The sequence below is a fragment of the Leopardus geoffroyi genome, chromosome A1 (genome assembly GCF_018350155.1).
Source record: "Leopardus geoffroyi isolate Oge1 chromosome A1, O.geoffroyi_Oge1_pat1.0, whole genome shotgun sequence".
In the NCBI taxonomy this organism is placed as follows: domain Eukaryota; kingdom Metazoa; phylum Chordata; class Mammalia; order Carnivora; family Felidae; genus Leopardus; species Leopardus geoffroyi.
The window spans coordinates 51,320,032-51,335,756 of NC_059326.1; the positions used below are offsets into that span (position 1 = coordinate 51,320,032).

At 35.8% G+C, this 15,725-nt stretch overlaps 1 protein-coding gene across 22 annotated transcripts in view; it reads right to left on the reverse strand.

Annotated features, from left to right (window-relative positions):
* The window catches only part of MYCBP2 (MYC binding protein 2), a 283,279-nt gene that overhangs the window by 74,038 nt on the left and 193,516 nt on the right, over window positions 1-15,725 (reverse strand). For all 22 annotated transcript variants that reach the window (XM_045479572.1, XM_045479625.1, XM_045479647.1 and 19 more), the window contains 4 exons: window positions 13,755-13,870; window positions 9,900-9,997; window positions 9,082-9,198; window positions 8,016-8,156 (listed from right to left, as the gene is read on the reverse strand). In XM_045479572.1, coding sequence (XP_045335528.1) covers window positions 8,016-8,156; window positions 9,082-9,198; window positions 9,900-9,997; window positions 13,755-13,870 — 472 coding nt within the window. The remainder of the gene's footprint in view (window positions 1-8,015; window positions 8,157-9,081; window positions 9,199-9,899; window positions 9,998-13,754; window positions 13,871-15,725) is intronic.

The window sequence follows — 15,725 nt, forward strand, 5'->3', positions numbered from 1 at the left end:
GAAAAACCATTCAGAAATGTTACTGAAAGCTGTTAGCATATTTGTTAAGAAAAGTACACAGAAAAACATACAACTTGAATCTTTTCTTAAAAGACAGGCCTAGTTTTTGCTATCACCAAGTTTAGGAAATGCATAGAGCCTTTACATCTCTATGTTAAAATCTAAAAATATTCTGTTAAATAACCAACTCGCAGCAGCAGTCCTAGAAAAGTCAACATCTTCACAAAATGTCTTCATGAAAATTTAAGTGATATACATTTTACATAAAAATATGCTATTGAATATATTTGATCTGAAATTAAAATCTTCCCAGTGAGTAGCAATTACACAATTTTACTGCTTATGTAAATACTGTGATAAATGGTTATTTTGAACAAAAAAGAGGACACTCAAAATGTTAATAAAAGCTTTCAGCACCCAAAACTTCAACACAAAAGAAACAACACAATTCTCAACCAATTATAAGCCATTTTAGATAATGACAATTTAATATTCTTTAACCCTGTATTTTCCTCATGTATTTATGTATGGAAAGATGCAGATACACACCCACATACATACACATACATGCTAATTCAGAGATATAAGACATATAACAGCCAGAAAAAGGAGTTCCTAGTAATATGCCTACAAATGAATGCAAAACAAAACCAAGACCAAAAACCAAAGCCCCCTTTCATATTTAAAAATGAATAGCAAATAGGGTCCTTTCTCTTTATGTGAAGTGGAAACACGATGAAAGCATTTTAAAATGCTATTTTTTGGGGGAAAAAGATGTCTTTACTGGTTCATTCATATATATAAGAATTTTTGAACTATGTGCTCAAAGGTTTTTCTCCTTCACAGAAAACAGTGGTGCAGACCTTTTGACATAAAACAATATTGAGATATTCTTTAGCATTTTCTATTTTTTAGCATAATTTTTTCTATATTAAAAGCAATGTAAAAAGCATCGTGAAAAGCAAGGCAGATGGAGTTAGTGATAAAGAAGCAATATGGTGATTCACAATATTTGAAGCTTGTACCTCTCTTTTATTTCCATGTGCAAACAAGTGTTTTGAGTCTGAGTACATGAATTAACAAGTGATATAACTGCTAACCATTGTGATAAATTGCCAATCAAATCATTTTTGTACATGTTAATTATATGTGGATTCAAATTTGACACTTGTTTGCTTTTCTCAATTTGTAGAAAATTCCAGTAAACACTAGTTTACTACTTTTAAAATACGGTATCCAAATAAAATTACATTTATCAAATATCAAAAATGCACCAGATAGAAAGCTGGAGTTTAAACATAAAATAGACTTGCACGGTTTTCTTTAGAAAATTTAGGCAAGTTTAGTCTAAAGACATGAACATGCATGAAAATAATAATATCTCCAAAGTGTCAATTTCTAATTATTAAAATACATAAATTAGCTTTCATAGATTAATAGGAGTACCACTATATGCAAAGACACACACACACACACACACACACACACACACACACACACACACACCTACAATAATTAAATCATTTCATACTCAAAGACTGTTTTAAAGGCAAAAAAGTTCTGTTAGGAAAATTAAAAATTAAAGCATACTAAAATCCTAACTAAATTAATGATCACCAAACTGCGGATAATTTTTCAAGGCACAGAAGATCAAATAAGTGAAAAATATTCATTGTGAAAATACATGACCAAACATGCCAAATGCTCACGCAAAAAAATGCTTAATTCTTTCACTGTGCTAGATGAGCACAGAGTTAAGAGTTGCCATTTTTAAAGAGAAAAAGATAAAATGTCTCCGAAAAATTAAACACAGCATACACAAAAACAATTAGTGTTATTTTAATTGCCTTAATTTCATTCTGTTAATGGTGCATTAAGTAAATACTTAGTATTTACTAAGGTTAAATAGTAAAAACAGATTATGCATATACATACACCAATCTATTAACACAACAAAACCAAGCAATTCGGGGTATGTTAAAGCTGTGGCTACCAGGCATCATCAGGTAACCCAAGAGAATGAAATGGGACACAAAATGTGAGAAACATTTGCTAATTTTACCAATTACCCCAGGTAATGCTATCAGAGAGATTACCAAAAGATATTTTCCCTTCATCTCTCCTCCATATGTTCCGGTCCCTAAAATTTGAAGAAATCAACCTACTTTCTGTATGTGAACATCAATCAGCATATGGAGGAAGGAAGTGGTTTGTATAAATGCCTGGAGATGTTTGGACACGAGCTGTTTCTCCAAGAATTCAGAAAATATAGTCATTATAAAGATATCTTAGAATACTTCCATCCAAGTATCATTTACTCTCCTTGATATACACTCTACCACTCAACCTTCACAATGTTGGAAGACCTCATTTTTGACAAAGTATCCAAAGAATTGGGCCTAGAAGTTTTAAATCACTAATATCTCCTATCCTAGAACTAAACTTGTTTTCCCCCAAAAATGTAAGGTCTATTCCGGGCATATTTTCCCCAATGTATGAAACATTCTATTAGCTTACATTCTGTAGCTTCCAGATCTTTAGAATTTTAATTTAAAAATCAACATTTTATGCCTTCTGTCTTCTCAGACTGACCTACGTCACCTTCAACATGTATCACGGTACTCATCCTCATTCAACCATTAAGGTTATGAATATTCACATTTACTTAATTTGGGAGTTCTACTAAAGTGGTATGATTTTTATAGCTGTATTTACTTTGTCCTTTTGTGACCATATGTCTCCTTATCTATTACTTTCTACTTGTGATTTTGAGAGAGTAGCTATCTGTTGACACTAGAAAAATAAGAATGATAAAATACATGACATCACAGGTCACAACAAAATTAAATGAGAGAAAAGTAAATGAGAAGAAGCAGCATATAGGTGATAGGAATTATTCTGAACAGTACATCATACCAAATGCCAAGCATTAAAATGTAGTATTCAACAAAGTTGAAAGCCTACCGTGCGCAAAATATAATATTTAACATTTTGGAAGAAAAGAATATGAGTAAGAAGGGATTCTTAATGAGTCCTTAACCTTAAGGAGCTTAACAAGAGAAGTAAAAGGTATACAAATGCAAATGGGCTGAAGGGAAGAAAAACAAACTAAACATTATGGGTAAGAAGTAGAGCTCTTCTACTTGGACCTGAGAAAAGAGAGGGAAACCTAATTTCCCCAGTACTTATGTGATTCCTACCCCCAATCTTTTGCTTTGTCAGCCCTTATCAACTAGTTTTCAGTTCCCAAACACAGCAGGCCTCCATAACTTTGGACATTTGATTCTTTGTCACTTTTCCCTGACAACCTTTCTTCAAGACTTTTTCCCTCCTCACATATCACCTAGGTGAAGTCATTCTGTAACTTATTACAATGCAACTTAATTATTTGAATGTGGCATGTCTGCCATATTATACAATGAGTTCTCCAAGAGCAAGAACTGCACTCTCATCTTATTGATTTCATATCCCTTCCCTCCCCCTCTTCACTCAATGCTTACTTCCCATCTTAGTATTTGGTACGTTAATAAGGGCTCAATAGTCCTTAAATGAACAACCAATAAATTAGTAAATACAGCATTACTGGGAAGTACAGAGAAGACAAATGTCAACAGAAATTTTTGAGCTCGGTCAACTAGGAAAATTTAGTAAAAAAGATAGGAAAAAAATAGGGAGGGAAAGCATCCTAGACAAATGAAACAACATAAAGACTCCAAGATGTAAAATTGGACAGTGTGTTCTAAAAAGGGCACAGTGCTCTTCTTCTTCTCCTTCATTTTTTTTACGAGCACAAAGTTCTAACAGAACACCAGCACCTCACAAAAAAGGGTCTGCATTCTTCATATTTATCCCTGATCTTACCACTGATCAAAAATATTTTAAAAAATACATAGTTATATATAATATGAAAAGTCAATGCTATTTATCTGAACTAGAGCATTACTAAAGTGCTAAAACAGAGTGAAAGTCACATTTGTACCAAGTGAGGGTTACCATCAATTCTTAGCAAAGTAATGAAGTATTGTTAGGCAGGCTAACAGTTAGCTACAGTACCTGTCCGCAATGACAACACGAGTACAGAGCCCGACACAGGGCTCGAACCCACAAACCGCAAGATCATGACCTGAGCCAAAGTCAAACACTTAACTGACTGAGCCACCCAGGCGCCCCTAAAGCTTATTCTAAATAGGGTTACTTATGGTGATTTTTTAAATAGTTCATCAAGTATTTACTCAGTGTTCAAATTTCTAATCCTCACCCCCACCATCCCCAACAGTTTGAGTCAAGATTCAGATAAGGTACACACATTGATGTGAATGCAAAATTATTTTAACTAGAAAAGGTTGAAGAGGTAGATGTAAAGACTGCAGAAGGCAACTTTTTGGTATTTTTGTATCTTTTTAAGTTAGTGGCATCCATCCTTGGTTATTTCTAATATTATTTTTTATCTCTCTGCATTCTCTGTCTCTCTTTACTGAGGACTGTTTTACAATTATTAGCCATAATTATAGTTGATTTATTCATAAATTGACTCAAGGAGAAAGGGAGAGTGGGTGGAAAGTGAATGTGTTTTTTTCCAGTAGTAAATGTAGTAAGAGATGCAAATGAAGAGGTAGAAAGGTACATTTATTTAGCTTATTTGTTCCCTGAGAAGGTGAGATAGAATCCTTATTCCTTCCATCCCCTATCAATGTTTGGCCCTGCGGAGTAACATATTCCTTATGTTAGGGGCCCTCCCCGGTCCCTACAGACAAAACCTTGAAAAATGAGCCTGTTCTCACCAATGCCAGGCTGACTGTGTGAGTCCTCATCTAACACCTGCACTGAAGCAACTTTATACCAGGTCTGTTTGGAGCCCTAGGCCTGTTAGTTTTATCCCCTCTATCATTTTTGGTGACCACATAAAATATAAACCCTCTGTCATCTACCTGTTCTAGTATTTTTATACTAAAACTACTCTATGCTTCTCTAGGAACCAGCATGAAACTATTGCCATTTGTCCCCTGACTTTGTATTGTATCTAAGAGGACCCCTCCCCCAATGGTAAACAAATTCGCTTTCATCTTTAATCTTGCCAGTCACGGTGTTGCCATCATCTGTGTCTTTGGTTTGATGTGGATGATGGCCCAATTGTTGAGACTTTTAGTTCTTAGCCTGAGGCAGTTAGAATGACTGTCACTTCCACTCTACTTCAGCTACCTGCTCATGGCCACGTTAACAGGCCATATCATTCAGTAAAACGCTCTATGAAATCAAGTTCAAATATTCTACTTTATCACACAAACTGCCTATCCTTCTAGTTCTTTAGGTAGACTGCACTCCTACATTGTTCCAGGATTTTATTCTGCCTCCAAGTTCCTTGGACCTCCACTTGTCCTTTCACGTTTCTAACGGAGGCTGGATTCCATGGTTGGTGATCTCAAGGCCTCTTTTATCAGCATCTGAAATCTTGTCCCTCTTTTTCTGTAACAGCAGCCCAAAATTCCAGCCGGTGCTATAATCTAATTTCTTGGCACTTTTGATTCTGGACGCTTAGGGCTATGGGTGAGGAAGGGCATCCAGAATGGATACATCCAGTGGTCTCTCTGGGTCCTTAGGGACCACTAATCCAAAACAAGTAGTTTCTCTTCAGATCCATCAGTTTCTCTTAAAGGCTATTCTAAACCTTGACTGCATTTCTAAACCCTCTAACTTAACTCATTTGTTTCAATCTCAACTGATGCCTTTCCTCTCTTCTATTTTATAAAAATCATGCTCTTCTTCAACCTCTTCCCTTTCCCCCTCCATCCCTAAAAACTTACCTACTGCCATACATATGCCCTCCCCTCCCTCACAAAACAACTCTCCAAATGAGCCCTTAATTCCATTTTCTCCTCCTTTTTGGTCTTCAAATGTCTTATCTACATCTGTATTTACCCCTTTTTACTGGCATCTTTCTTTTAATTTATAAGGATTTCAAATCACCACCATCCTTAAAATAAAGGAACTAGAAAACCTCAGCCTTATCAATGATACCAGGCTTTCTGATATTTACATTAAAATAGAACTCATGACATTCTTCAGCATAAAAAAAGGCTAGAAAATACCACAAGTCATTTCATTTTATGATCTTCACTATTCTGTCTCTAGATTTTTTCAAATAAGTCACCTCTTTCACATTCCAGTGAAAACCCATCAGGAAGTATTTGTATGGTTCATCCATTTAGCTTTCTTTCTCACCTTTGTTACTGCCCTTCTCTCTCGGACCTCAACAATAAATAGTCTCTTGAATGGGATTTAGAAGCATCAAATAACAGAACACCACTGTTCCAAAATGAAACCATGGGATTTAAAACTTCAACACACGGCATTTCTTGCTCCTCCTTTCTACCTTTGTTTAGTGTCTTGCTTCATCTGTGTGAATATCTTTCTCTTCCAAAAGCATCTCCTCAAATGAACAAAGGAATTAAGAAGAAAATTTTGGAGTGGGGGGAGGTAGTAAAGATAATATACTTTAATATAATGCCTTATCAGGGATTGAAAATACACAAAATCTAGACTAATCAAAATTTTAAACATAAACTGTCAATAAAACAACAAAATGGTTATTATGTTATCTCATTTAAAATATAAATTTCATAATCCTGAGGAATATTTGGTTACAATAGTGGTTTCAAGCCATTTAAGGCTACCTTTTCGGTCACATGATAAAGAATTATTTCTCTTCCATACTAAGTCCTTCTTCCAGCGGGTCAAAATTCTTTTCACTTTTTTTTTTTTTAAAGATTATATTTTCAAGTGATCTCTACACCCAACATGGAGGTCAAACTCACAAGTGAGATTGAGAATTGCATGCTTTATTGACTAAGCCAGTCAGGCAGCCAAAATCCTTTTCATTTTTAACTGTAGATGCAAATCTGAGGAAAATTAAAGATCTGGTTTATTTATTCAAAAGTTTGTATTTTAATTATGTATTTGTCATTGCTTAGCTTAACCTTAGTAAAACAGTACTCCAACACTCTCTAAATTTTATCACATATTATTAGTAAAACATACACAGAAATATATCTCTCCTCACTGTACTATTATAAAACATATATAAAATAATATAAAGTACGAGATCAACAAATAGAAATAGAAGTTCAATTATATTTTTCCTCAAAGAATCATCTTCTATAATTGCCCCTTTGGAAAGAGCACATTACTCTGGACTATCAAAGAGGAAAACAAACAATATATTGAATGATTTGATATAATAAGCTACCTTTATATGCTGCTGATTTTTAAGAAATTCAACTGTTTAAAATACTAAGGTTTTTTTTTTAAATAAAATTTTACCAGCGCTATTTATGAACAGTGTCGTAAGGAGTACATACATTTGATAGTGATGAAAAGGAAGAAAAATCATATATTTCTGTTTAATTATAAACAGAGCTATGAGTTTATGGCAATTTTCGGACACTGGTGCTAGCTACGTACTGTACTGCATTTGTCAGAGGTTCAATAAATTCTCTGACATTAGGATTTAGCTTTTAGTTCTAGTTGGAACACTGTAACACCACTAAGAGACTAAAACTCCTCTTCATTTTTACACAATAGTATTATACGCCAAGAAAGAAAAGAGTCAAACTTAGACAAACACAGGGAACTAACTACAAAATGCCAACATACAACAGAAATGTTATACATCTTTTTGAATGTATAGTAATACTGAGTTCACAACTTTTAGTTTAGAATTCATTGAAAACAGCAGTGTGAATAACAGACAACTACTCTCATTCCCTACATCTTTGAAAGGAATTCCAAAGGCCTAGTTTTAATTTACTACTTCCTGCCTGTGACCATAATAAGTACCAGTGCTTAGCTTTGCCAAACTCCACCTTCATTACACAGAAGCTCTTATGAATTCAAGCACTAACAAAGCAAAAGTTATTTAGTTGTGGTTTACCTCAGAACTGAAAAGCCTTAATTAAAGAAAGCCCTGTAATGAGGACAGAGTGTACCTATTATGCTTTTTAAAACCACCTTTTACTTACGTCAACAGGGACCAGAAGACTCTTGCCAAGGTGTTGATTAAAGGACAGGCACCAGGCTTCAGTGTAACCATTCATGTTAGGAACATACTTCTTTATTGTCTCATCATTCAGTCTCAGCCACACACCATCATCATTATGGATCTACAAGACATAAGCAACAACAAGCCATGCCCACCTGTAAGTCCTAGTAGGCTTGCAGGGGCTACAGGGCTACAAAGCAGGCAAATAATAGTGGACATGAAGATTAAACATCTAGTTTTTGCAGGCGGTAAGTAAAAGAGAAACTTCAAGGAAAAAGCAGCAAAGAATGCCAAGCAATGTGGTAATTCACATGGTGAGACAGTAAAAACAATATCCCTTATGAGTAAAAGCGCAAAGAAATCACACTTTAAGATGGTTTAAAAATAAAATGTTTGTCTCTCTAAAGAACATAACTTCTTTTCTCCCCTCAATTTATGATTTAATAATCGAAAGTTTCTTGGTTGTATTACTAGAAAAATATGCTGTCCAAAGTTAAAGCAATACGATGAACACATTTAAAAACAACACTTAAAATATTTAAGAAAAACTGGGGCGCCTGGGTGGCGCAGTCGGTTAAGCGTCCGACTTCAGCCAGGTCACGATCTCGCGGTCCGTGAGTTCAAGCCCCGCGTCGGGCTCTGGGCTGATGCCTCAGAGCCTGGAGCCTGTTTCCGATTCTGTGTCTCCCTCTCTCTCTGCCCCTCCCCCGTTCATGCTCTGTCTCTCTCTGTCCCAAAAATAAATAAACGTTGAAAAAAAAAAAAAAAAAAATATTTAAGAAAAACTGTACCCATTTTCAGTGACTACTTGTACAGGTTCTACTTGTTAACTGAGCTTCTTTCATGTTAAAAATATAGTTTTAGTTACTTTTTTGTTGATAAAGAAAAATAAAATGTTTGAAACTCAACGCATCTGCAAAACAACTTTCCAAATGCTATCCAAACCAATTAAAACATACTAACAGAAAATTTAGTAATATTATTATACAAACAATGCACAAACTTTCTGTTCAAAATGTATTACCAAGTGTTTCTTTACAAATTACCTCATCAATGAAAGTGATAGTTCCATTGACTTTTACTATGCCTATCTGCTCACTCTGAAGGGAAGGGTGGCTACGGATACGGAGTCCTGCACTGTCCTTGGCCACAAATTTTCGAACCTGGGAAAGGCAAAGACAGACATTTGAGATAGAAAATCATAGAACAGAGATCTTACAAGTACTAAGAAAATTAAACAGGTTTGAAAGTATTATAATTCAGAGAAAGTTTCCAAAATTATTTGTAGTTGCTTTCTCTGTGCAAGTTAACACTGGCTTATTTATAATGAAAGAATTTTAGAAGTATTAAAACGTACATATTTATAATTTCCTTTCTAAACTTTGAAGACATATGATAAAAAAGAGAAAAGAGCCATAGTTTTCCTTTTAGAAAGGTATGATACAAATTCTATTCCTAGTGTTACCTTTTTAATAAGGAGTTTACCCCAATCCCTATATTTACTTTTTTAGATGTTAGGAAATTATTTTTTTCTTTTAACAGTATAGGATACTTTCCTTATAAACTTTATGCACTTAATTTCAGTAAACTTTTTGTTAATCGTATACTGTCAATAACAGAAAGTACACAAGGCCTATAAATTACTATGGCATTATACAAAGAAGCCTAAAGTACAGGTCCTATAATTTAGAAATGATTAGAATTATCACAAAATACTCTTCAAATTTATTTAGGGACATTTAATATTCAAAAACTGAAGTCAACTAAAATATTAGATGTTTGATGACCACCTTGAAGCATCAATGAAGAAAATTAGTAAATCACTCTCTAATCGATTCAGGTTCTAATTTTATTCTATCCTAACCTTATTTGGTTGAGGTTCAGTCTTTGGTTTGACCAGCTGAGTTCCTGGTGGTATCATTCCTTTTGGGGGGTCTTTTACTTTAACTTCTAGGCCAGCATCTGTAAGAATAGAAAGATAATTGTAACATTTGTGAATACAAGGGAGAGAGGATCCTTAAACCTAACCTTGTGTACATTCACAAACGATGTTTTTATAATTTTTTAAGCTTATTTATTTATTCTTATTGAGAGAGAGAGAGAGAGAGAGAGAGCACAAGCAGGGAAGGCAGAGAGAAAGGGAGACACAGAATCTGAAGCAGGCTCCAGGTTGTCAGCTGTCAGCACGGAGCCCAATGTGGGGCTCGAACCCACAGACCATGAGATCATGACCTGAGCTGAAGTCAGACACTCAACTGACTGAGCCACCCAGGTGCCCCCAGACTATTTTTATTTAAGTTTATTTATTTTGAGACAGAGAGAGAGAGAGAGAGAGAGAGAGAGAAAACAGAGGAGAGGCAGAGAGAGAGGGAGAGAATCTCAAGCAGGCTCCATACCATCAACACAGAACCTGATGAGGGGCTTCATCTCAAGAACTGATCTTAAAAACCATGAGATCATAACTGAGATGAAATCAAGAGTCGGACGCTCAACTGATTGAGCCACCCAGGCGCCCCCAACAGACAATTTCAAACAAATAAAATAAGTATCAAAATACTGTCTTTTTAAGGTGATTGATATTTAAAAGGTAAAAAAAAAAAACAAAAGCTAAGAAACACTCTTAACTATAAAGATCATACTGATGGTTACCAGAGGGGAGGTGGGTAGGAGTATTGGTTAAATATGTGATGGGGACTAAGGAATGCACCTGTTGTGATGAGCACTGGGTGCCGTATGGAAGTGCTCAATCACCATACTGTACACCTGAAACTAGTATTACACTGTATGTTAACTAACTGGAATTCAAATAAAAACTTAAAAAAAATCAACAACACAAAAACAGGTGTTGGTGAGGATGTGGAGAAAGAGAACTGTCTTACACTGTTGGTGGGAGTGCAAACTGGTGCAGCTAGGCTGGAGGAAAGTATGGAACTGCTTCAAAAAGTTAAAAATAGAACTATCCTACGATCCAACAATTGTACTACTAGGTATTTAACCAAAGAATAAAAAAAATTCTAATTCACAGGGATATAGGCACCTCAATGTTTACAGCAGCATTATCTACAATAGCCAAATTATGGAAATGGGCCCAGTGTCCATCGATTGATGAATGGATAAAGAAGACGTGGTATATGTGTATACACATACATACATACATATACAATGGAGTATTACTCAGCTCTAAAACAGAATGAAATCTTGCCATATGCAACAGCATGGATGGAGCTAGAGAGTATTACGGAAGTAAAATAAGTCAAAGACAAATACCATATGATTTCACTCTTATGTGAGACAAATGAGCAAAGTGTAAAAAGAGAGAGAGAGGCAGCCCAAGAAACAGATTCTAACTATAGAGAACAAACTGATGTTTTTCAGAGGGGACGTGGGTAGGATGGGTTAAACAGGTGATGGGGATTAAGGAGTGCACTTGTGATGAACACCGCATGTTGTCTAGATAAGTCCACCTGAAACTAAATTATACTGTGTTAGTTAATAAAACTTAAAAACTTTAAATAAAACTTAAAAAAAAAGGAAATATTTGAAAAGGGGCCTTAACATTCCAAATGAGTCTCTCAGAAGTTCAGGGAAAAGACAAAGGGTTCCTATTCTTTATCTGGAACATATGAAATGATACTGAAAAAAATAAAAAGAAAAGAAGAAACTCTTGTGAGATTAAGTGTTATCTTACAACATCAGATCACTGCACCAGATCACCATATCAAATTAGAACATCAGTACCAATCATCATCTATACCAATCACCATTCTGACCAGCGGGTGGCACAGCATGGTGGTTAATAGCTGGGGTTCTCATGTTATACTGTCTTGGTTGTTCCCATATCTGCCGCTAACTGTCTGACTTTCTGTGCCTGTTTTCATCTATAAAACGAGAATGAGAAGAGCACCTCTGTCACTGAGGTACTGTAAGAATGAAAGAATTTAAAATATGCACACACATAGGTGTGCATAAACCGGTGCTAGAAAAATATTAACTGCTTGATAAATACGAGTTATTAATATCACTGTTATTCTAATGAATTATTATCTACCCTTGCTTATGGTCAAGCAAGTCCCAGTCTACTGAGTTTGGTCACCTTGGGGAGAGAGCTGAGTTTGTAAAGTATGAAAGAAAATGGGTGATGCTAAGTAAATATGAATCTTTTTCTTCAGTTTCATTTCAAAAAACAAATATAAGTGGATTTTTCTTATCTACTGTGCATCAGCTTTCTTCACCCCACCATTACTGAAGATGAAGACACTCTTGACTCCCTTCACTTTTGAATTCTTGTAATTTGTACCTCTCGCATGTCACTACTTATATTCTACTTCATCTGATTTTGTTTGCCCATTCTATCTTGCAATCATCAGTAAGTTGTTAAGCCTCAATAGGAATGGTCTTACCTAGAACAATGTTTTGCTTAGAATCAACTAAAGTTTGCCAAACTAAAAGCTTTATGGATATGTTGAAATAAAGGAGAGTGCAGCAAAGACTGAAGATAAAGGTCTCTGGAACAATACAGGTGAATTTGATATATCTGATTCCATATAGTTACATTAATATATATTCTACACAGTTATAGCAACATAACGTATCTCTTTACCTTCACTATAAAAACAAACTACTTAAACCAGAGTTCCCCAAGGGTATTTTGGTGGAATGTTAATCAGTAATTGCTTTTATCTCTACCTTGACTCCCTCTTCCTTACATGCAAAGGGTCTCAGGAAAAGGGTTAAACAAAGTTAGACAAGATTGTTAATTTCAGGGCACTTTAGAATCCCTGTTAATGTGGATTATGTGTGAACTGTATGAATATCTAAGATGAGAGTTTTAGGTTTTCTAAATCTACCTCATTATAGAAGCCCTTTTACTTTTTTTTTTTTTTTTAATTTAATTCTGAGAGAGAGAAAGGGAGAGAGAGTGCATGCGAGCGAGCAAGTAGGGTAGGGGCAGAGAGAGACAGAGATGGAGACAGAATCCCAAGCAGGCCCTACACTACCAGCGTGGAGCCTGATGCAGGGCTCGAACTCACAAACTGTGAGATCATGACCTGAGCTGAAGTCAGAGGCTTAAAAGACTGAACCACCCAGGAGCCCCAGAAGCCCTTTTTCTTGAAAAACATCAGGAAAGAGTGTTATAAGGAATTCACATTGATAAACATTTATTAGAGCTTTCTTGTTTTGCTGTTGTCCTATTATATGAATAGTTTAAAAATAAAGAAAAGTAAATGATTAATGCTGAAAGGAAAAGCAATATACTTTTCGAAGTTAGTGGTGGATAAAGAAAATTCATCCATTCAATAAATATTTATTGAGCAGCCACTGTGTGCCAGGCACTGAACTAGATTGGGAGATACAAGGATGAATGAGATGGTTTCTGCTCTAAGCCAGGAAAGGAAGACAGACAGACCATGAGGGGGAGATGAGGTATTCACATGGTTATAAATTTAGCATCATAAAGATCATACCTGACCAATCACATTAGAGAATGGAGGGGGGAGTCATGAGAGCTATAATGATACTATAAATTATTAGAAAATTTTGAAATGTTATGAAGGTACTAATTAAGTACTCATTGTAAATGAGGAAATGAAGCCCCAAATAAGTAATGAAAACTGTCCATATCTATAATACAAGTTAAGGAGAAAATAAGAAAGACAATTCTGTTTAGTTGTTTGCAGTAAGTAACCATAACTTAAAAAAAAAAAAAAAAAAAGAATACCTATTTCAATGCCATCAATGGTCACATGAATAGTGTAGAGTCCAATAGCCCCTGGAGTCCAATTTGCACAATAAGTGCCATCGTTATTGACACGGATCAGCATATTCTCACTGGGTCTGAAAAGAAATAAGATGGATATTGGAAAATTTACTTTTGGTTAAACAGCTGACGACATCATTAACGTAATTTCTAATGGTATTATTTACGATGAATGTCAATCCTATTGCCCTGTATGTTTCCCTACCCTCCAAAATGACTGAATTTCATTTTTTCTTTCTCTCCTCAAGCCTCCATCACCCTTCTTCCTTCCTCTCAGATGATCATGACCTTATCATTTTTCACTGAGAAACAGAAGCAGTTAGATACAACTCCAAAGTTGCTCTCAGATTAATAAACCTACTTTCTATTTCTCTATCTTCTCTCCTGTTATAATGCAAGAAGTGCCCTAGGTCTTGTTCGAAGCCACCCCTTCATTTTTGCTGTGAATCTCATTCCATCAACACTTCCACGCTATAATTACCTTTCTCTCACTCATCATCAATTTCTCCCACTTTCCTGAATCATTTCTATTTCCATCTCATTTCTATACAAACTTCAGAATCTTCCATCTTAAACACTACCTTAAACATCCCTTGATATATGGGATCTAATAAGGTCTCATGTCCCTTTTCCCATTTATTTCAAACTCATCTAAAGAACTGTCTACAATCACCCTCTCCATTTCCTCATTTCCAATTCTCTCCCACAACTTATCCTGATTAGGCCTTTGTTCCCACCACTTCATTGCAACTGCTCATGTCAGTCATCAATGACCCCAAATCTAATGGTCGTTTCTTTATCCTCGGCAATCTCTCAGTAGCATTTGACAGCTGAAATCTACTTTCTTGAAATATATTTGTTTTGCTTCCACAACATTCTCCTCACTGGCCACTGTTTCTTAGTGTTTTGCTGGCTTTCTCACTTCTGACCACCTTTTAACTTAAGGAATGTCCAAGGATTTGGGTCTAGTTCTTTTTTTCTTTCAATAGCATCTTTCTAGTTGATCATTCATCCAGTCCTCAGCTTTATTTTATTTAAAAAAAAAATTTTTTTTTAACGTTTATTTATTTTTGAGACAGAGAGAGACAGAGCATGAACGGGGGAGGGGCAGAGAGAGAGGGAGACACAGAATCGGAAGCAGGCTCCAGGCTCTGAGCCATCAGCCCAGAGCCCCACGCGGGGCTCGAACTTCCGGACCGTGAGATCGTGACCTGAGCTGAAGTCGGACGCTTAACCGACTGAGCCACCCAGGCGCCCCCAGTCTTCAGCTTTAAACACCATCTCAATATAGATGACTCTGAATTTTATTTCTCCTCCAAATTTCAAACTGAAATATCTCCACTTAGAGAACCAAGAGGCATCTTGGCATCTCAACTTTAACATATCCAAAGAAGAACTCTTATTTCTTACTCGCACAGCACCCAACAAAAGAGAACAAAAAAACACCTGCTCATTTCGGACTCTTTGGTCTTCATAAAAATCATGATACTCTATACCAGAGATCAGTAACATTTTCTGTAATATTTTAGTCTATTGTGCCAAACAGTCTTTGCACACTATTTAACTCCACCACTGTAGCATGAAAAGCAGCCAAAGACAGTATATAAGCTAATGAGTAAGGCTATGTTCTAACCTAACTTTCTTTACAAAAACAGGCCTAATACGGTCTGCAGACCAAAGTCGGACAGCTCCCATACTGCTATACTGCTATATATTCTATACTACTGCTGAAGCTGAAGAAATCTATAATCACTCTGGATCTTCTCTTTCTTTCACTTCCTATTTCCTTTCTGACAGCAAGGCTATTGGTTTCATCTTCTAAGTATATCCCAAATCCATCCACTCTTCATTTCCACTTCTAACTCCCACCCACCCCTAGTCCAAGCCACCTAACAGTGTCTAACTCATCTCTCTGTTCCCACTCCTGCTCAC